The 22714-nt window shown below is 46.0% G+C and overlaps 1 protein-coding gene and 1 pseudogene across 5 annotated transcripts in view; both read left to right on the plus strand.

Annotated features, from left to right (window-relative positions):
* ADCY1 (adenylate cyclase 1) overlaps positions 1-22714 on the plus strand; it is a 274661-nt gene that overhangs the window by 83919 nt on the left and 168028 nt on the right. For all 5 annotated transcript variants that reach the window (XR_007245741.1, XR_007245742.1, XR_007245743.1 and 2 more), the window contains exon 2: positions 2916-3065. Coding sequence is in view for 2 of the 5 variants with exons in the window: in XM_048510692.1 (XP_048366649.1) it covers positions 2916-3065 (150 nt within the window). In the remaining 3 variants the exon portion in view is untranslated. The remainder of the gene's footprint in view (positions 1-2915; positions 3066-22714) is intronic.
* Positions 3616-22714, plus strand: part of LOC125440742 — a 41742-nt pseudogene continuing 22643 nt past the window's right edge.

Below are 22714 nucleotides of genomic sequence, written 5' to 3' on the forward strand. Positions count from 1 at the left end.
TAGATTGGGGAGCAAACCATACAAATACACAATACATCACATAGGCTCCATCCATGTAGATATTCATTAAAAACTTACTAAAATTCCATTAAAACAGCGGTTAATACGATAAAAGGCACCTGGTAAACCCATTTTTTTAAAAAACCTCCCCAAAAAGGGGGAACGGCTGGACCCCTCCATAGGAGGGTTACCCAGGTATAGAAGGGCAAAAAGAGGGCACCACACTCAGCGGCTGGCCTGGGCTTATACAGTTCAGGGCAAGTATTACATATATATTTCCCCCAAAGTTTCAGCTTTTCCCCCCCACAACCACCAGAAAAGAAATGTTGTTTTTCCTCATGGTTTCAAAATGTCTGGAAATATCACATCTTTATCCCCGCCCCCCCCAAAAGAAGCTTATGCTTGAATAAAAACGTTTGTTAGTCCTCAATATGGACTCATGTTTATTTTGACCCACAAAGCTATCACATATATACTCTCTTAAGAATCTTGAAAGAACCATGTCTATTTTATTTCACGTGAAGCAGTTTTGTGGCGCAAGTAATTTGAAGCAGTAAGCTTTGTGAATCAAAAAGCCAGGGGTTTTGATTGTTTGCATACTGTGATCCATCCTAGTTGGTGATACGAGGGTCAGATTATGATTCCAATTGGTGAGGCATCTGAGAGCGGTGATCTTCAGGTTAGGAATCCACCACAGAAATGGAGTTTCTGAGGCCTTTGTTGTGGCGAAGCAGTGTTCGGCACTCAGAGAGAGCAGTTGCTTAAAACTGCCTGCTAACTGGAGCATGCATCGTTTCTGCTGATTTGCATTTCATTCTGATTTCCACGCTTCTTCTTCCAGCCACAAGAGCTGGAAACATAAGCTCTTGCTTTAAACCTTCCAGTTCGTTGTTCATGCCAGCACACCAGCAGAGCTGAATTATGCACGTGGCCACCTTGGTGGATGGTTTAGAGGTTAAAGATGGTGAAAATGCATCTGCCCACACCCACTACTTGGCTATGGCAATTTCACCTGGAATTACAGTTTCCATCTTATATCCTCAAGTGCCTACCCTTAGCTTTAGCAGAAAGGTTACCACCAGTACCTCTCCTGTTCTATTGCTTTTCTAGTCTCTTTGCTTACCTGTTCTTTGTAGTCAGTGTTATCTTACAACAGTGGCGGTGAACCTTTGGCACTCCAGATGTTATGGACTACAATTCCCATCAGCCCCTGCCAGCATGGCCAATTGACCATGCTGGTAGGGGCTGATGGGAATTGTAGTCCATAACATCTGGAGTGCCAAAGGTTCGCCATCACTGTCTTACAATAAGTGGGAGGGATGAGGAGGAAGCAGTGGAACAAACCACCTGGGAGGCACAGCAGAGGCAAAGATGCCCTAGTGCAGGGATCTCCAACCTTTTTTGAGCCTGTGGGCCCCTTTGGAATTCTGACAAAAGGGTTATGGACACAACTGGAGCCAACTATGTGAAGGCAACCATGCCATGTCAGGAAATGAGGTCATGCATAGCTCCCTTAACTTCAGTAGTTGCTCAGCAGAAGCTCCACCTGACTCGAACCAGTTTCTAAAAACACCTGTGTGAGCAGTTGGGGATGCTTCCTTATTGCATTGTTACTTCACCCAGTGCATCAAACCCACTGTCCTCTTTGTCTGATTGCTGACTGGTGGTCTTGATGATTATCCTGTTTTAAGACGTCTTGTTCGTATGAATTCAGTGTCAGATAACTCACTAGGTTTGGTCCTAGTGCCTGGCTGCAGAGTACCAGCTTCAAGGTTCACAGCCACTGGAGGCAGTGATAAGAAGAAGGGCTACAGCTCAATGGTAGAGCGCCTGCTTTGCTTGGAAAAGTCCGAAGTCCAGTTGGTAGCATCTCCAGTTTAAAGGGTGGTAGCTAACGGGGTTGGGGGAGTTGCTACCAGTCTGACAGTGGTGGGCCGGGTGGGTCAGGGGTACGTGACCTCTGGAGGAGCTGTGTGGCGTAGTGGTTAAGTGCTTGCATTGCCACTCACACAGTCAGGAGTTCGAGCCCCCTGTGAGTCAGATATCTTGGCAGCTGGCTCATGGTCAACTCAGCCATCCATCCATTCCTTGGTCAGTAAATGAGTACCTAGCACAGTGATGGCGAACCTTTTTGAGACCGAGTGTCCAGATTGCAACCCAAAACCCACTTACTTATCGCAAAGTGCCAACATGGCAATTTAGCCTGAATACTGAGGTTTTAGTTTAGAAAAACGGTTGGCTCCAAGGCGTGTGTTACTCGGCAGTAAGCTTGGTGGTAGTCGGTGGTTTTGCTTTGAAGCAACCGTGCAACTCTTCCAATGGGTGAAACATGACTCTAGGAGGGTTTACTCAGAAGCAAGCCCCATTGCCAGAAGCCGAGCTTACTCCCAGGTGAAGGATCACGCTTTAGTTCTTCGCATGAAAATCTGTGGGGTTTAACAGCGCTTAACAGGGTTGCCTACACTGCTTCCCCAAAACTAGGTCTTAGGTTTAATGCTAATAATCGAGCCCAGTGGCCCAGACCAGCCTAGATGTGAGGGGGGGCACTCTGTTTGCACGTGCCCACAGAGAGGGCTCTGAGTCCCACCTCTGGCACCCATGCCATAGGTTCGCCACCACTGAACTAGCACATAGCTAGGGGGTAAAGAATAGCCGGGGAAAGCAATGGCAAGCTACCCCACAAAAACGGCTTGCCTATGAAATCACTGCTTGCAGTGGTACCCCAGGGGTTGAACATGACTGAAGGGGAAACTTTACTTTCATGGGACCTCTGATGAGTGGGACACTTTTGTTTTGCACAGAACGAACGCCATGGACGTTGGCTAGATTGTAGACATGATAACAACTTGAGGGTTGTGCAAGAATGTGTGTATGACAATATTTCTCTTTTTGTCCCCTTCTTTCTCCCCTTACAGCTGGTGGCCAATGCTATCCTTTTTGTCAGTGTAAATTTGTATGGGGTCTTTGTGAGGATTTTGACAGAGAGGGCGCAGAGGAAAGCGTTCCTTCAGGCCAGGAACTGCATAGAGGACAGGCTGAAACTGGAGGATGAAAATGAAAAACAGGTCAGTGGTATGAGCTCTTGTTGTTGCTTGTTTTTAATCTCATCTGTCTTTGGTGTCATGGTGGCAATACTCCCTTCGGGACAAGGGGCCAATCTGGGCAGAAGACACCTAATTGCTAAGGGTACCTTTGCTCAAGGAACACACCGTTGCCTGGTTGTTCGCTTGTGAACAACCATAACCAGTAAAAAATTCAGCACGCGAAGCTGTTTCTATATTTAGCGTAGCTCCAGATAAAGTTGAAAAGCACAGAGAATTGTCGGATGCTTTTTTGGGGTAGTGGGCCAGGAATCAGGCAAAATTGACCCCAAATGCAAATTGTATTGTAATGTGTAAATTGGATTTCAGAGTCACGTTGTAATAGACAAGAGGAAAATGCACACATGCTTTAAAGAATGAACTAGGCTGTTCTGTTGAGATGAACTTGAAGCCAGCAAGCATGCTCCTGCAGTGAAATGCTAAACTGATGCTATTATGTGTGAATAGTCTTGAAGCTCTTAAATTTGCAACAAAACAATTTCCAGTAAAGCCATGGAGAAGATCACCTTTCGAAATGGATCTTTTATTTGAGGGGAAGGTGGACAGCCTGTGTAAGTTATTTGCGGGTCATCCTGGAGTCTGTTGCAGTCCAATTTCAGAAAGATAACATGATTGGAGAGGGGGGGTGTTGTGAAGGTTTTCCACTTTCTCTGGCAGGATCACGATTATCTGATTTAGTGGTCTTCTTATTGCACAAAGAGGAAAGTCCTGTCTCCTGAGAATCTCTGGCCCCTTCCGCACACGCAAAATAATGCGTTTTCAAACCACTTTCACAACTGTTTTCAAGTGGATTTTGCTATTCCGCACAGCTTCAAAGAGCACTGAAAGCAGTTTGAAAGTGCATTATTCTGCATGTGCGGAATGAGCCTTCATTTCAGACAAGGGTGTCTGAGTAGACAAAGGAAGTAGAGAAACAGTGTTTTGTGTGTGTTTGTTACAATTGGAATCCTTAAGGGGCTGAAGATAGTGAATGAGAAAGTATGGAGTAGACCCGAGGTGTCCAACTTCATGGACTACAATTCCTATCAGCCCCTGCTGGCATGGCCAATTGGGGCTGATGAGAATTGTAGTTCATGAACATCTGAAGTGCCAGAGTTGGACACCCCCTGGAGTAAACTGTTCTAGGGAAAGATAAATGAAAAAGGTAAAGTTTGATTAAGGGTCTTTAAATTGAATGTGGACACCTATTTGAAAGAACAGAGGAATCAGAGGAAGGGTGTGTTTCCCCCTAAATAATATAGAAATTATAATCATCACTGTAGGAAAGGAGAATGATAGGGATGCCAGCCTCCAGGTGGGACCTGGATATCTCCCAGAATTACACCCAGAGGCGTAGCTAGGGAAAATGGAGCCCGGTGCAAAATCTGAGTTTTGCGCCCCCCCTCCCCCTGGCAGCCGCTGTGATGCTGGAATCCACCTCCAAGCAGCATCACTTTCAATGGTGCTTAAACTTGGGAGCCCAGATTCTCCTTTTAAATCCACCTTAAAGGGAGAATCTGGGATCCCCAGTTAAAACAACATTGAAAGTGATGCTGTTTTGGGATGGATTCTCCCCCACCCTGAAACAGCATTACTTTCAATGTTTAAACTGGGGACGTCAGATTCTCCTTTTAAATCCATGCCGAAGGGGGGGATTTAAAAGGAGAATCTGGGGAAATTTGGGGGGTGCCTGCTGTCAGGCGTGCAATTGTTAAACTAGCAGCACCAAAATTTCAGGGTATCTTTAGGAGACTCTCCAGATGATACCACCCAGGTTTGGTGAAGCTTGGTTCAGGGGGTCCAAAGTCATGGCGCCTCAAATGTGTAGCCCCCATCTCCTATTAGCTTCTATTGGAAACAATGGGGGCACCCCCTTTGGGAGTCCATAACTTTGGACTCCCTGAATCAAACCTCACCTAACTTGGGTGGTATCCTCAGGAGAGTTTCCTAAAGATACCCTGAAATGTTGGTGCTGCTAGCTTAACAATTGCACACCTAACAACTGAAAAAACACTAAAAAAACCAAAAAACCCACAAATTTTGCGCCCACACAAGTGGGCGCCCGGTGCAACGCGCATCCCCCTATCCCCTGGCAGCTTCGCCTCTGATTACACCTAATCTCCAGACTACAGGGATGTGTTTCCCTGGAGCAAATGACTGCTTTGGAGGGCAGGCTCTGTGGTATTGTACCCTCACTGAGGTCTCTGGCCTCTTCAGGCTCCATCCCTAAACCTCAAATAGTTTTCCGACCTGAACCCTGCCTCCCATTGGGTGGGTGGTGGAACCTGGCTTCCCTAGAAGATACAACTCAGTCGCCTTTCCTCAGGTTTGAGAAAGAAGCACTATCTTTTTTGCTGTGTGTGCAGGAGCACACTTCGGACTCCTGGCTCTGGCTATTTCTTTTGAACAGCTTGTCATCTGGCTATTTATTGAGCTGCCCCCATTTCTACTTGTCTGTTTTCTGGCTCAGCTAGCAATTTGCCCTCAGACTGCCAGCACTGATATGGGACACATGTTATGGTTGCCACGGGTTGCCGCCAGAAGACTTGCCCAATTCCATCATCAGAGAAGCTGTTGGATCTGACCCATAGAAAGGCTGAAAGCCTTAAAGCTAAGAAAACAATGATTTGAACAGAACTGAAGGGGCAGGGCTTTTTTAATTGTCTGCAGCAAATAAGTGTAGAAGGAGGCAAGCCTAGTAAATGTAGATGGTTAGATCCCTGGCAAAAGACTTCTGCAAATAATGGAGTGTTGAACCCAAGGTAGCTTGATCTCTTCTGGTTTCAGAAGCTCAGCAGGGTCATTCCTGGTTAGTATTTGGAGGTGAGACCACAAAGATAGCCCAGGGTTGCTAGGCAGAGTCAAGCAGTGCCAGTACCTCTGAATGTCTCTTGCCTTGGAAACTCTAGGGTTGCCATAAGTTAGCTGTAATTTGAAAAAGAGTTTTGATTTGCACCCTGCCTTTCTCTCCCGTAAGGATACTCAAGGTGGGCTACAAACTCCTTTCACTTCCTCACCCCGCAACTGACATCTTGTGAGATAGGTGGGGCTGAGAGAGTTCCGAAGAACTGTGACTAGCCCAAGGTCACCCAGCAGGCTTTATGGGTAGAGCCAGGGAAACAAATCCAGTTTGCCAGATAAGAGTCCACCACTCATATGGAGGAGTGAGGAATCAAGAGCAGTGTGCTTTAATCTGGAGAACTGGGTTTGATTCCCCACTCCTCCACATGAGCTGCAGCTTCTAATCTGGGAACGTCCACATACAGAGAAGAGTTGTCTTTATATCTTCCTTTTCTCTACCTTAAGGAGTCTCGAAGCAGCTTATAAAACCCTTCCCCTCCCCACAACGGGCACCTTGTAAGGCAGCTGGGGCTGAGAGAGTTCTGAGAGAACTGTGACTAGCTCAAGGCCACCCAGCAGGGTTCATGTGAAGGAGCAGGGAAACAAATCCAGTTCCTCAGATAAGAGTCTGCTGCTCATGTGGAGGAGTGAGGAATCAAACCCAGTTTTCCAGATAACCACTACACCACGCTGGCTTTTGATGGCGATGATGATGATGATGATGATGATGATGATGATGATGATGATGATGATTGCCCAAGAAGTTTACAGGCAGGCACACACTTGCCTCTATCACAGACTTTCTTTTGTTTCCCACATGAGAACTATTTGCTATTGGAGAAAGCAAGCAGAGAGAGAGGGAATAAATGATTTGGAAATTTTCTCACTACAGTTAAATGTCCCCTTCCAGAATTCTATGAATTGTCTGTGTCTGCACAGGCCAATTTTCAACTCCGCTTTATTGATCACTCTTGGCTGTCACCTCTTTAGAGTGATTCTCCTCCTGCTGTCCGGATGAATAAAATCAACTAAATTTATTCAACACTTCTTTGTTCCCTGGACTCCTCCACTCCCCCCTTTCCCAGCCAGGAGCCAGGGTAGCTAGCCTAAGTTGCCCTTCTGGGGTAACAATTCCACACAGCATATTTATCACAAGTTGCAGTCATTACAAACGAACTCGTTTTCCCATAAGGTTCCACTTTCTTGACACTGGGCAGAATCATTCCTTTTCTGTATTCATTCAAGACAAGCAGAATAATGCACTTTCAAACTAAGCTTTCAGTGCTCTTTAGCTGGAAGTGGAATGGCAAATCCACCTGCAAACAATTGATGTATGGTTTGAAAACGATTATTTTGCATGGAAGTGGGTTCTAGTTCTCTCCAGAGAAGAACTCTCAGGTTTCTCTCGGTTTCTCTTCAATCCTGTCCTCCTTCTACTCTGACAACATCTCCCTTGCCCCCTCTCTCTCAGATCTGCAGGATTCTTTTTGAACTGCAAGGCCAATCAGATTCTTTATGAGCAGATAGCCACCTATTGCTACCTGTCCATCACACAGACTTCAAACTTTAGCAGAACATAATGGTGGTGTTCAAGCTCTTGCTTTGTGTGGTGGACAGGATTCTGCACTGAAAGTACCTATGATTCATGTATTGGCTAAAACAAAATGCTTATTCATACAAAGGCTTAAGTGGACAACTCACTTAACTTTGTCCTTTGAAGGTCTTACATGGCTGGGATATTCAGTGACCATCTTTTCCTATACCTTCCTGCCTGGGAATTAAGTTCCCTGATCAGTCCCATCAATCAAAGATGCCAGAGGCGTTCCTCCCCATTGGCAAAGTGCAGAGCCAGGGCGCCCCTGTGGGGCGCAAACTTCGCAGGTTCTTTGTGATTTTTTAGACAGTGTTTGCTTTGGCCCGGGTAGAGGCATGCAGTTTTAGGCTGGCAGCACCAAATTTCAGGGATAAGCCTGGGGACTCTCCTGATGTTATCACCTGTTTGGTGAGGCTTGCTTCAGGAGTCCAAAGTTATGACTCCCAAGGGGTGCCTCCATCCTCCATTGTTTCCAATGGAGCCACAGGAGATGGGGCTACATTTTGAGGAGTCGATAATTTTGGACCCTGAACCAAACCACCAAACTTGGAGGTATCATCAGGAGAGTCTCTACTGATACCACCCAGGTTTTGTTAAGGCTTGGTCCAGGGTCCAAAGCTATGGACTCCCAAAGGAGTGTTCCCATCACCCACATTGTTTCCAATGGGAGCTAATAGGAAGATGGGGCTACACCTTCTCGAGGTCCATAACTTGGGACCCCCCCTGAACCAAACCTCACAAATTCCGGGTGGTAATTATTAGAGAGCCTCCTAAAGATACTCCCTGAAAAGCCTGTGCTGCTAGCTTAACAATTGCACCCCTGACAGCAGGCACCCCCAAATCCCCCCCTCCTCACGCATGGATTTAAAGGAGAATCTGCTGATCTCGTGTTTGAACATTGAAAGTGATGTTGTTTCTCAGTTGTGGGAGAATCAACTCCTCAGTAGCATCACCTTCAATGTTATGAATTAGAATCCTGTGATTCCTTTATGTGATTTAAAAGGAAATCTGGGTTCCCTTTAATTTAAAACACCCTCATTGAAATGATGCTGTTTGGGATGGATTCCAGCATCACTTGCTTAGAATTATAGAGCCCAGATTCTCCCTTTAAACGCTAATTCTAAAGGGAGAATCTGCCCAGCTTAAATAACATTGAAAGTGATGCTGTTTCCAATTGGGGCTGATACAACACCATAAAATGTTCTCATAGCAGTAATAAAACATTTGAAAGCATTTGAAAATGTGTTCAAAAAAATTATTTCTGCTGTGCAATGTCTATTGCTGTTCAGATTTGTGAGTTGGGCATGTTCTATAATGTGATGGTGACTTGAAACGACCTGTGTAAAAAATCATTGCTTGGTCACAGTAGGGAGGCTTGCCATGGAGGGCTGCCAAGAATCCAGTTTGCCTAGATACGCCACTGCAGCTATGGGGGAAGGGGGGGCGCGCTGGCTATAATCGAAGGATAGAATGCCATAGAAACCACCCTCCAAAAAAAACAGACATTTTGTCCAAGGTCCTTTGGGGTCTGGAGATCAGGTGTAATCCTGGGAAGTCTTTTGGTCCCATCGTAGATTGGCAACCCTACTCTCTCCAACCCTGGTTTTGCACTCGGATATCCAGCTTGGATCGGATCTTGAAAAGTTTGTGCTTGCTATTATCATATTTTGCTTAGTCCCAAATAAACAGGCATTACTAGATTAATATGTATATTGTAAGCATTTTATCTCACACTTTAGGGACATCTTTGCATATTCCCTAATCATGAAGTTGTAATTGGTGTTATGATTCTACTGTATTATGCCAAACAAGGCTTATCAATAAAAAAATATGCATAAAGTTTTCAAGCTGTTGTTTATATTAAGGATTGGGATTGGGGAGGAGGCGTCTCGGGCAGGAAGATTAAAGGAGGACATCCAGTTGTTGAGCTGAGATGGCCAGAGAGAGGCTTGTTGATGTAGGGCACAGGTGTCAAATCTCAGGGCTCTCCAGATGTTATAGGTTGAGCAGTTCCCATCATCCACTGCCAGCATGATGCTGAAGGGGATGATGGGAACTGTAGTCCACATCTTGAGTGCCAAGGTTCACACGGATGGTTGAATAGGAGGGCTGGTGTGGTCTCTCCGTGAAACCCCACATCTCCCCAGCTACAAAGCTCAGGTAATCAGAAACCCGGAGGAGCAGCTGCCCTTCAGGCAAACAACCCAGAGCCTAAGACCCCCCATGGTCCAACTTGGTATAAAAGCAGCTTCAAGGAATTCCATGTGAAATCTCACAAGTGAAAAACTCTCGGTCTCACTGGAGGACTGGCCTTATGTCTACTACATCACCTGTAGCGTGGAATACGTGTTCAGAAATAAATAAAATGGACATTACCATAAGAAGGTAACACACACACACACTCAACGAAGCCGGTATTGATACTGAATCAGACCTGTTCTATTCAAACTGGCAGCAGGGGTTTCACATCACCTACAACTTAATTCTTAACTGAGATGCCGAACTGAACCCAGGATCTATTGCTTGAAGAGTGGCCCATTCCACAAGGCTGCACCCACTGGTGGTCCGGCTTTGAGAGAGTGAGGCGAACTCCTAGCATCAGAGTTAGGACTTTTGGCATTCCAGCAGGACTGAGACACTCCATCAGCCTCGCCAGCAGTGCCACTCAGCCATGGTGGCAGGGCTGATGGACCAGTCCATAACATCTGAGTGCCAGTTGCCTGTCACCGCCTCAGCATTAGTCCTCACCTAGTCCCTCCTGTAGATCGGGCCTCTAGGAAAACTTGCTATTGGAATGTGTGTGATACTTGAACCATGTAAACCTTGGCCTTTATTTTTGTTAACAAGCCATGCAGCAGTTTTATTTATTTTATTTATATTTATTATTAGATTTTCTTAGACTGCCAACCCCCCCGGATGGGCTCTTGGTGTGGCATTAATCGCCTTCACTATAGCACACCAGATTACCCTGATGCACTACGCTTTGCAGTGTGGGAGTTCTAAACAGTAGCTGCACCCTTCTGGGTCCATTAACTTCAACGGCTTTAAAGCTGCCAGGATTCTGTTTAGGACTGCAGCATCTATCAGTCTACAAACCAGTTCAAAGGTTGCTCGAGGTCTCTTATTATGGCTACCAATCTTGATCCTCTTGATCTGAGATTGCAAATGCCTTTAACAGTCCAGGCCGAGCAGTTTGCTAGCCATTGCTCTCACATCCGCCTGTGAGCCCTAAAGGCACCTGGTGGGCTACTGAGTAGCAGAGAGCTGACTAGATGGACTCTGGTCTGATCCAGCTGGTTTGTTCTTATGTTCACCTGAATGGCTAGTATGAAAGACTGGCTTTGGAGTGATTCAGAGTGACGAACCATGCAAAGCTACTCGCATGGAGCTTGTATTGTCAGGAGATCATCTGCAGTTGAAATCCAGTGTGAATTGAATCCCATTTCCTGAGCTCCAGTTGTCAAAGAGGTGGTAATGTGCTTAACTGTGTAGGTCAAAGGCAGTTTTCCCAGAAAGTTTCACGACAAACCTTGCCGGCCTTAATGGTCTGAATCACTGTTTTGGTACCTAATTGATAGTAAGGATGATACCACTTCGTTGCATATCCCTGTTCCATCACTACAGTTTAGCACTACAGCACCTTTGGATGGTTGTAAATAAAGTAAAAAAAAATCAGAATTCCATACTCCAGTTAATCTGAAATTGATCTCATAGCTAAGATGACTTTTACCTTTACTGTGATTCTATGTCTATACAGAACCAAGTCCCATTAGGGTATTATTTTTAGGCATTTGGATACTCAGATTCTAGACCAGCAGGATATTACCTTTAATTAAGAATAATTAAAACTCTCATTAAACATTCAACAAGCTTCTGAATTGCCAAGACCCACCAGCTTGCTTGGATGTAGATTCTGATACCTTGTTTGTCCTTAATTTGTTGTTGCTTTTGTATTATGGTTTTAACATTTTTTTCTTTAGATGAAATGTAGCTGCATAAAATTTTATTTTAGCCTTTTTTATTGAATAATGGTAGAGAGGATGAAAGGGAAATTGTTAATTTTCTCCAGAACATGCAAGCATGGTCATGGCCCAGGCCTGGCAGAAGGCTCTTTTACACGATGAGAAATCTTGAATAATCAAAGAACTCAGCAAAGACTGAGAAAAACAGGGAGCAGTCCATCGGAACGGAGACTGAAGCCCCTCAGAGATCACACAGACAGGAGGGATTGAGCTATAAGGTGCAATGTTCGAAAGTGGAAGGGCACTGCTGACATTTGAGGGCACGTAACATTGGCAGACGAACAAGGAATGAGTGGCTATGGAGGGACAGATCTTGGTTTATTCTCAAGACATGCAGAATAATCCATTTTCAAAGTGCGTTCAAAGCTCTTTGAAGCTGTGCGTAATAGCAAAATCCACCTGCAAACAGTTGTGAAAATGGTTTGAAAATGCATTATTTTGCGTGTGCGGAAGGGGCCCAATGATTTGTTGCAGGCCCCGTTTGGAGACGGTCTTTGGGCAAGAAAAGGTTTGCCTCCCAGCCAGACTCGTGAGAAGAGCATCATTTCGCAGCTGCTGGCTCAGCTGGTTGTGAACGACGCAGCCCGGGCCAGTTTGGAGCTGGGAGCCGCAGAGTTTAACGCTCTAATGCTTTGTTGTAAGCCAATCTTCGATTCCTTCAGGGATCGGGCCGGATATAAATCCAAAAATAAATAAATAAGTAACGAGGGTCCCAGTTCACTGCAGAGATCCAATTCCAAGGACCCGTCGGGGTGAAGTGCAAGAGGAAATCTGAGCGCCTGGAGAGCAGCTGCCAGTCAAGACTCGATGAGACTAGAAGCCATGCTGAGAGCCAGCATGGAAGTTCTCCTGTGTGTCCCAATGGACATGTGGAGTGCAGTGGTGGAATGACCACAAACAGACTCACTCTGCAGAATTCACCCCAATGGACATGTGGAGTGCAGTGGTGGAATGACCACAAACAGACTCACTCTGCAGAATTCACCCCAATGGACACGTGGAGTGCAGTGGTGGAATGACCACAAACAGTCTCACTCTGCAGAATTCACCACATTCCTTTGCAATGTCCATGGCTGGCAGTGGGGCTCCCTGAAGCCACTGGCCTTAGCAGGGTCCGGCCACGGAGGCCAGGTCACAGCGAACTTGCAGAGCGCTCCTGTCTACGTGGACGCTGCAGGGAGAAGCGGTCAGAGCGCGAAGGCCGGTCCGGAATGGGGCTCCTCAGCAGCGGCGGGGCTTTGATCAGGCCGTCGAGAGATATTTCCCCATTCATAAAATGAGGGATTTAAGGGATTACCGTGTTTCTTTGGGATTCTCCGAGGGGGGGGTGAACCTTGAGGGAGCCCCTCCGGCCCTGCCAGAGGTGGGCCGCGAGGGCGTCTCCATCTCCCCTCGCGCTTCCTCCATCTTCTGAGCTGCCCTCCCGGCTCCAGAAGGGGACGGTCCTATTCTGCCAGCGCTGCCGCCCGCCGCCCCCGCGCGCCCCCCTCCCCGCCCGGCCGATCCATCCCCGCTCGCCCTCGCCCAGCGAGGTATCCCGCGCGCCCTGCCTCCCTGCCCTGCCCGCCTGGCGGCGGCTGCTTTCTTCCCGCGGGCTCCTACCCTCCTCCCCCCCCCCCCCTGTTCCGCTCCTGGCGATGGTGGCCGGGCTCCGGGGTTAGGCGGAAGCGCGGGCCGTCGTGGCGCTGCTGGCGTTGAGCCGCCCGCCTTCCTCGGCCTCCTCCTGCCGCCGCTGCCGCCGCCGCAGCACCTTCCTCCGCCGCTGCCTCCTTCCGCTCGCAGCGCCGCCGCCGCCGCCCGCGCTTTGTTGTGGCCTCCATGTAGCTGGGGGCCCGGGGGAGGGAGGGAGGAGGGGGGCGGGAGGGAAGGAGCGGAGCCGGGAGGGGGGAGGGCGAGGGACCAACAGCCGCCGCCGCCGCCGCCGCCGCCAGGGGAGAGGAAGGCGCGGAGGAGGAGGAGGAGGAGGAGTCGCCGCCGCCGCCGCCGCCGGAGCAGGCCAGGCCGCGGGGCCTGAGGAGAGGCGGAGGGGGGAGGAGAGCAATAAAAAACCTTATATGCATTTCCCCTGAGAGGGGGAGGGGAAGATAGCCCGAGGGGGGGCGCCCCCCCCGCCGCCCCCCCCCCGCCCCGCCATGGAGGCCAATTGGACCGCCTTCCTCTTTCAGGTGAGGAGAATCCCACCCGCGTCGTCGTCGTCCCTCCATCTTTTCCAGCGTCGTCGCGGCCCCCCCCCCCCTCAAAAACACCCCGAGGTCGTCCCCGCCCCGCGCGCGCTCCCGACCACCCCTGTCCCCCCCCCCCCATACTCTTTAACAACTGGAAAGCTCGGCGAGGCTGCGCAGCGGGAGGGGAGGAGGCTGGCTGCTCCTGCCGCAAGCCCGGCAAGTGCCTTCTCTCTCGCCAGCCTCTGCCCCGGGCCCGGGCGGGGATCGCGGAGGGCGAGGAGGGAAATGGCGGAGGGGGGGGGGCGGCTGCGGCGATCGCTCTGCCGCCCCCTCCCCATCGCTGCGGCCACGACTGGCCCCGTTAAGCTGAATCAAAACCGCGGGGGGGGGGGGGGTTCCAAGCTCGTCTTCAAAGAGGTCGGCGGCTTTTATCCCTCCCGGCTTTGCTTTTTTTCCCCCTGGCGCTGAAGCGCGGCGGCGGCGGCGGCGTCCCCCTCCGCTTTATTTGCCCTGCCCGAGGCTCCTTGCTCGGCTGCTCGCCCAGGTTTGCATCATGGCGGTCCGAGTGCCTGCACAGCCAGGAAGTGGGGTCCGGTGTGCAGTGCCTCGGGGCGGGGACTGGCCCGGGCCCCGCGCCCTCGAGGGCCCATCTCATTCCATAAGCCTTTATCGGCATAAGAAGCCCTGAAGAGTTTCGAACCGGTCGCCCCTTCCCCTGCACTCCCCGCCCTCGCCAGGAATCGAGCATTACTCCTCCCCCATGGCCCCAAACGGGAGTTCTGCGCGCTCCATCCCTGTGCCTCTCCCATCTTTCTGCTGTTTTCCTCCCTCCCCAAAAAATGCACCCAACCATGTTTTTCCTGCTTATCACTTCTGTTTCTTTCCCCTTCTTTAGTTTTACAGCAGTTCTCCTCCTCCCTCCCTCCCTACCATCTTTGCCGCCTTCCCTGCAGTCCCTCTCACTTTGTTTGCTGCTGGGTTGTGTTTGTTTGTTTTGGTTCTTTTCCATTACCAACTCTCTTTCTTTGGTCTGTTTTGGTCTTTCAGTGGTGCTAACTCTTCATCTCATATTTTGCATTTTCTCCCCCTTTTCTCCCATGATTCTTGCTCTTCTTCCCTTGTGTTCTGTTTAGACAGGGTACTTTCTGGCTGGGTCCCTTTGAATGCCTCTGGGCTGTCCTGTCTTTAGACTACTTCTTCTGCACTATTTTTCAGCTGTGTTTTGTGTCCCACCCGATGCACTAACGTTTTCTCCTCCTCTTTGTTGCTTTTGTCGCTGTGTTACCACAGCATTGGCACGTTTTTTCTCTTGCTTCCTTCCATTATTTCTATTTAATATGCAGTTTTTCCTCATTTAACGATCCCTTTTGCTCAGTATTAATTTCTTTATCACTTTGGTGAGTTTATCCCTCTGCTTCCTTTCCTCTCCAAAGACTTTCATGTTTCATATGTTCTTTTTTCCCTTTTAAATTCATTTAGTCCAAAAAAATTGTCAATTTAGGTTTTTTCCCTTTGTTCCGCTTCTTTCTCTTTATTAAAAGTTCCTTTGCTCCCTTTATCTAGTTCTCGTTGTTGTCACATAAATACCTCTCTGGTTTTGTATGTGTCTGCCAGTTCCATGAGTACAGGAAAAACTCATCTATGTTTTCATTCTTAGTCAGCTCTTCATGGGGAATCTAAAGTAAATTGATAAACATTAGAGGAAAGATAATTTCACTGGATACTGAATCCTGGTAAGCTGGGGAGGGATAAGAATCCCCTTATTTCTGCTATCTTACTTTTTATGCAAGTAATAGCTTTGAGAAGTGAACCTGTTAATTGAGTTATTAGCTGGAATTGGTAGGTTTAACAAGAAAACATTGGGACAGACCATCTGTGAGTACAGTGGAGAGAATGTATTCAACCTTCCAAGTAATTTACTAGCCTGCAGTCAGACTTCAAAGAATGCTTGCCCAAAAAACATTCCTGAGATTTATCAGGTTGTTCCTTTTCCTAAGCTAGAAAAGATATTAAATGTTTAAGGTTTACTAGCTCTCTATTAGCTTTAAAAGCTTAGGAGCTATTTCTTGGGGTGCAAAATATGTTTGAATATAATTAAAAATGATGCCGCAAGATGCTCTGCAACTTTGAGCACTAGTTTCTGCCCCATGTCAATTAGAATTATTAATCTTCAATAAAGAATGCAGAATGCCAAACAACTCTCAAATCTAAATGCCAAGTGAGATCATAGATTATAAACCATTCTTTCTCTTCCAGCGAAAAATTCACTCATCTCCCTCGCCTCTCTCTCTCCCTTTCTGAAGGTAAATAACTTCTTTGCAAATTTCAAGCCTATGTCATCTGCCCGTTGAGTCCTCTGTTCTTTTTTAAAATACAAAGCATGACTCCAGTTTGAAAACATGAAACGGAGGAATAATTCTGAGGCAAATGCACTGCAGTCTTTCACTAAAAGGAAAATAGTCTCCCAAGTACAAAGATGAGTCACACACTATGGGCTCAGTCTCTGAATAAGGCTGACATCTTGGAGACTGTGGTAACAGTAGTTGTGCAGTTCTTAACCTTTGTATGCCATGTATGAAATATTTTTCCATATGCAGTCCAGTCAAGGTTTTAATTATTTCTTTTAGAGATTACTTTTTGAGTAACATTGTGGCTTACCTTTACTTAAAACCACTGTGAGCAAGATGATTCTGAAAATAAACTTCAGGACCTGTTTTAGGTTTTCTCCGCTGTGTGGCCATGGTCTGGTGGATTTTGTTTCTAATCGCCACTTCTCTGCATCTGGCTGGCATCTTCAGAGGTGTATCATAGAGAAAAGTCTGTTTCTCACTGTGTCTAAGTGAGAAGGGAAAGTTTAGTGTGGTCCATGTCCCAGAGTGGGGAACCAATCATTAACTGCTTGGGTGGAACTTGCTAAGCGCAAATGTGGTTGATGGCATTGTAGACAGGGTACATTGTATCCCATTTTTAATTAAGAGGAGAAACAGCAAGAATATTGCAAAAGCAAAATCCCCAGTAATATTACAGCAAAGAAAGAAATGCTATTAAGAATCTTGAAGCCTTCAGATCTAGAAAATCATCATACATCCAGCAGACAAGGGAAATGCAACAGTAATCATGAAGACTGAACGATATAAAGAAAAAAAATCAGAGAACTCCTGGATCCTCCAACATACAAAACTGAACAAGACTCCAACCAAGAAAAAATCACTTCAGCCAAACCATCACATTGATTAAGAGCTCCTCCATTCAATCCAGACATTACGCTAACGACTGCAAGTCAGGAAGTTCTTCCCACCCCTGTTATATGACTTCAACCACAAGGAACTATCCCACTCAGACCTACAGGGAGTGCATTGTTCCCACATATGAATCCTCGGCCAAGTGTAAGATTCTGACTCTTGGCCAGCCATGTAAAGCCACATTGGACACACAGCTGCATTATGTTAAAGACTCCAGCCCACTTCATCGCAGAAAATTAGCAATCTCCATCTCAACCCTAGCTTACAGACTTATCAGCTTTGATGTTGTTCACAAAGTTCCAGTGAAAGACACACTTGCACTCATTGGACAGATGTTTCCAGATGACATCACAACTTTATTTCAACACTGCTCAACAATCAGCTATTTCCAATGGGACAGGATTACAGGAGCAGACTGACAAGGGCCATGGAAGCCCCTCAGCCCAGTGATAATAATTTTACATGGAACATTTTGAGAATGAAGCCTCAAACAGCATCCAGGAAACCTGGCACTTGGTTCTGATTTTGTGGATGACACTTTTACAGTCTGAGCCATGGTGAGGAGGAACTGCTGAATTTTCAGAACCACCTTAATTGTGATCCACCTAAACATACACTTAATATGAAACTGAAAAGAAGGGAAATTGCCTCCTTTTTTAGATGTCTTGGTCTTCGCAGAGACCCAACCACCAATTGGGCCACACAGCAGTGCAGAACCCATACACACAGACCGTATCTACATGCACCCAATCATCCACAACAGTAAGCAAGCATCAAAATCCTGGGCAGATCAAAAAGTGTAAAATCTAATCTGTGGAAATCATCTCCCTCCCTCGGGATGAAATCAACCATCTAGACTAGGGCTCTTGCAGGCTAATGGCTACTCCACAACAGAAATCAGAAGAGCTTTAAGACCAAGATGAAACCCAGAGGACCGAGGAGAAACACTACCACAGGAAAAAAAAATATTTCTACCATACATCAAGGAATCACAGATCAAATAGGGAAACTGATGAAAAGCATTACCACAAACCATTTTCGCTCACTACAGGAAAATACAGCATATGCTACACTCAGCAAGGATAAGAGGATTCCCCTCACTTCTGCAGAGCATCGACACCTGTAGCTGTGGGAAAGGTCTACATGGGAACCACAAAAACGGAAAGCATCTAGACCCATATTAAGGAACATGAAAGACACTGGTCGGCTTAACCATCCTGAAAAATCTGCAGTTGCAGAACATGTGTGTTAAAACAAAACTGGACAGGAATATTTTATTTGAGAACACTGAAATTTTGGACAATTCAGAAGCTCACTTGCACAGATCGCACAGGAGGCCATTGAAATTCACAAACACCAGGACAACTTCAATAAGAAAGAAGAGACTTTGAAGATTAGCAGGCCTGGCTCCGAGTACTTAAAAATGGACTGATAATCCCACCTACAATACAGTGCACTCAACCACACCTTTGCATAGCAAGTTCCACCCAAACAAGCAGCTCGATTGGTTCCTTACCCTGGGACATGGACAATAGGAGCAATTAAACTAAACTTTCCTTCTCACTTAGGACACAGGAGAAACAGATCTTCAGATACACCTCTTGAAGATGCCAGCCAGATGCAGGCAAACTGTTAGGAACAAAATCCACCAGACCACTGCCACACAGCCCTCGGAAAAAAAACCCTCCAGAACCAGCGCTGAACTGCTGTGAAAGCTCTTTCACAATACATTCAGGACTATTGTTGATATCTCTGCATCAGGAGTCCAGTCTGTATTCTCATATTGTCCTGTAGGGGTCAGCTGTTTCCTTGTTAAAATGCAAGTGCTCAAGCATTTGAGCAGGCTTTCTTGTTAACTCTTTTACAGTCTTCCAGCTTCCATCACTGTGGAACTTGTGCAGAGGCTGCAAAAGCTTCCTGAGTATGGTAATACCATTAATCCTTGCCTTTGATAGAAAACCAAGAATTACTTTAGAAGCTTATGGTTTTACTTCCATTTCTTCCCACCCTTCCAAATCAATGCTAGAATTTTAGAAACCCTCCACAAGACATTCGGATCTTTAACTGCCACAAACCACAGCTGATGATCTATGAGCATTGCGTCCTCCCTTCCAGTTTATGTTCTTGACACTTGCCTTTTAAAAAATCTGGAACAATATTTACAGCTTTGTAATAGTAGAGGTTAGTGTTAGGTTAGGACTAAGGAGTCCACAGGTTTGAATCCCTACCATTTATGATTCATTTGGTGTCTGGGGATTAAATATACTTTCTCTCAACCTAACTTGCCTTTACATGAGGATAAACACAGGAGACATGTCTACTACTCTGGAGCACAAACAGAGAGCATAAGGCACAAATTGATAAAGTCTTAAATAGTAGGTGAGAATGGGTCTAAATATCTAATGAAGTGGTCCCATTTTGAAGGATGAATAGTGCAGTTTGTGCTGGAAATGAGATATAGCTTGAAATATGACATCAAGGAATTGTAAGTGACTGATGCATCCCTTAAAACAGGGGGAAAAACAGTTTGCCTATTAACGTAGTGAGATCTCCTAGCAGCATAAATCCCAAGGTATGACTCAGTGCTAATTGGTTACTCTGACATCAGGCTTCAAAGCAGGAAAAAAATATTTGCCTGTGGTAATGCAGTTCAATAAATGTAAGTCCTCCCACTTCTAGATCATGAAACTTTTTTTTTTAAAAAAAAAATCAGAAAATCACAGCTGATAGGGAAGTAACTCCAAACAAATCTGTATACTGCAAGGAATAAAAGATCGGCAACTAAAAAAAGCCAAGAGCTAATAATGCCTCGGCAATTTTATTAAAAGGAAGAGCTCTGGGGACTTGAAGGCCTGCACCCTGTTATGTGTCATTGGGATGGTCCCAATAGATGAGGTTGGCATAGATTGTGCTATTGGGTTTGATCTTACTTACCAATACAGTTATAAACAACATGTATACAAAAGATACATGTTTCATTGCGCACACAATCTCTCTTGTTCCCCTCTTTTAAAAGGTCTTCTGCATCCGAATCATTGAACCCTATTATGTTAGAAATAACATTGACGCTAGCAATTTTGGAAAGCTCCACTCAAGCTCAGTTATCTGTATTTCTATGTATAGATTCTTGTACAGATACTTTATGCACAGAGTCTCTTTCAGATGGGTTTCATAGTTGCGAAGAAGGGCTTTGGTAACCTTGTAATATTTAATGGCTCTGAACGGCTTAGGTATCTGAAATCTTTTCAAAGCACTTGGGCCCCCGGGATTTGTTGGTCTGTTGTTGGTTCCTTTAAAAGTATATTTTTTTGGATACTGGTGGGCTACTGAGGCTGGTGCTGGAACCCGGAAGCCCTGATTCAATCAGAATTAATTTTGCAGGTCTCTCCGCGAACTAACACAAGGAAGAACGTGCGAAGAAAACACCCTTCCTTTTGGGGATTGGGGCTCACATACCTTCAGACATTATTTGAATGACTCCAGTAGAAAACTAATTGCCCACCAGAGTTTCAGGATTAAATTCTGTGTGTACTTGCATGGGCTTACGGAAAAAAAAAATAGCTCTTGTTACTTAGAATGATCACTGGAATACAAATTTGGCACCGCATGAAAGAAAATAAACTCAGAAGAAAACGCCAGTTTGAATTGGCCTGACATTATTGTTCCTCAGTTGTGTTAGTCTTTACGCCCAGAAAGGTATCTGCTTAGAAAGGAGCAGGATAGTTGTTCAAGGGGTTGAACTTTACAGCTTAGAACTGAAAGCCACAGAACTGTGAAATTCACTCAGAGTCCAAGGATGCTAGGTTTTCTGCAACGGGAAGCTCCATTCTGCTCTTTTGGCAAGCTGCTTTTGAACCTACAGAAAATTTTAAGTTGTTCAAAGAAGATCTAATTCTTGTAAAGCTGCAGCAAAGCTCTTGTTTGGATCCTATGCTGGATTTGCCTCCATCTGGCCTGACTGAATACAAAAATTTTAGGTGAGTAAGGTCTGACCAATGCAGAATGGTATACCATTTCCCCTGAGACACTACACTCTTTATTGATTCATCACAGAATTGCATTGCTTTCTTGGCTGCCATCACTTGGACAGCTCTTCAGGTCTACTAAGACTCCTGGTGATCCCTTTCACGCAGTAGTGTTGCCGCTTCAGGTGTCACCCATCCTATATCTGCCAGCATTTCTATTTTTTTCGCTCTGGGCGTAGAACCTACAACTGTTGAACTTCATTTTGTTAGTTTTGGCTCTGTTCTAATCTGGTCCAGGTCATTCTGAATGGCCGCCTCTGTCCTCCAAGGTATTATCATTCCTCCTAATTTGGTACCATCTGCAAATTTGATTAACATGCCTCTAATTCGCTATATCCAAGTCATTGATAAAATATGGAATAGCACTGGGCTCCAGGACAGAGCCCTGTGGCACCCCACTACTCTCCAGGATGAAGATGAGTCATTGATGAGCATTCTTTTGTGTCCCACTCAGTCAAATCCTCAGTTACAAATCTGTCTAACTCTACATCAAATTGTGGAGGCGATAAGCACGCATGTGAATTGCAGAGATGAGAAGGCTCTTGATGCATAAGAGTGCTAGCTGCAAGATCCAAAGAGTGCTTTTAGCTGGTTAATAAACCGTATTAAAGTTTGCGCCAAGATTCCTTCAAATTAAGGAAAGAATTCATCGCCAGTAGTACTTCTTGAGATCATGATTTAGAATAAAAGCAGGCTTTCCATGCGACAAATGCAGCAGTGTACAACCTCCATTTAATACCTGCTATAATGAAGCAAATAAAATTAAGTGAATGAAACAAAAAGGAAGTTAGATGAAAATAGAATCCTGCTGACACCGTAGCCTCTGCACAGATGGTACTTTATTGATTCTCATGCATAGCCCAGATGTAACTATGTATAGTTCAGATGTAATTCAAGGGAGATGGATGCCATAAGATTTGATGTAGAATTGCAGCAGACACAAGTGATGCAGGTAAACTGATCACTGTTAAATGACACAGGAGCGCATTTTTCCTCTGCCATCATTCAGGGTCATGCCAACAATCTTGCTCGTAAGTATGCGCCTTTTAAGAAGTATGTGTGGAGGATTCCTGATCCTATAGGACAAAAGACTTATTTTCTTGACTGTGATTCTTGTGCTCTTGCATCTTGGGGACCCAAAAAAAGTGGTCTCACAGTCTCTGCTGGAAGGGGAGAAGGGCAGAATGAGCTGGCTTTGTGGGAGATATAAGGTTTTGGTTTTCAAAATGACCATGAAAAAACAGACTTTTACTTTGACATAAGTGCTAAATGTGAGAAAGAGCCAGCTCGTAGTGGTTAGGTGTTGGTCAGATCAGTGGTGGCGATACACATGCCGAGGCTGATGGAATTGTAGTTCATAACATCTGAGCCAAAGGCTCGGCTACCACGGGCGAACCTGGGACAAGGTTCAAATCCTCTTGGTCCTGGAAGCTTAAGGTGACCTGGGGCTAGTTACATTGATAGGAGACTTCCGTGGGAATACCAGGGATGGGAGGCAAAAAAAAAAGAGTTAGGAGTAGCAACATGAAGTTGACGGTATTAATTAATTGACAGTGATATTCTTCTTATTTTATGTTAGATCTCCCACTCCCATCGCTCTGCTGGGAAGGAGTCACTTCTGTTACCTTTCTGTTACCCTGATCTGATTCTGACACTCGTTGGGGAGGGCTTCAAAGATGGGGCACGCCCCAGCTGGCAGCTGGAGTGCCCTGGGCGCTTCAAGTTCCATCTGTCCTGCCTTGAAC

Source organism: Sphaerodactylus townsendi, linkage group LG11, assembly GCF_021028975.2.
Source record: "Sphaerodactylus townsendi isolate TG3544 linkage group LG11, MPM_Stown_v2.3, whole genome shotgun sequence".
In the NCBI taxonomy this organism is placed as follows: domain Eukaryota; kingdom Metazoa; phylum Chordata; class Lepidosauria; order Squamata; family Sphaerodactylidae; genus Sphaerodactylus; species Sphaerodactylus townsendi.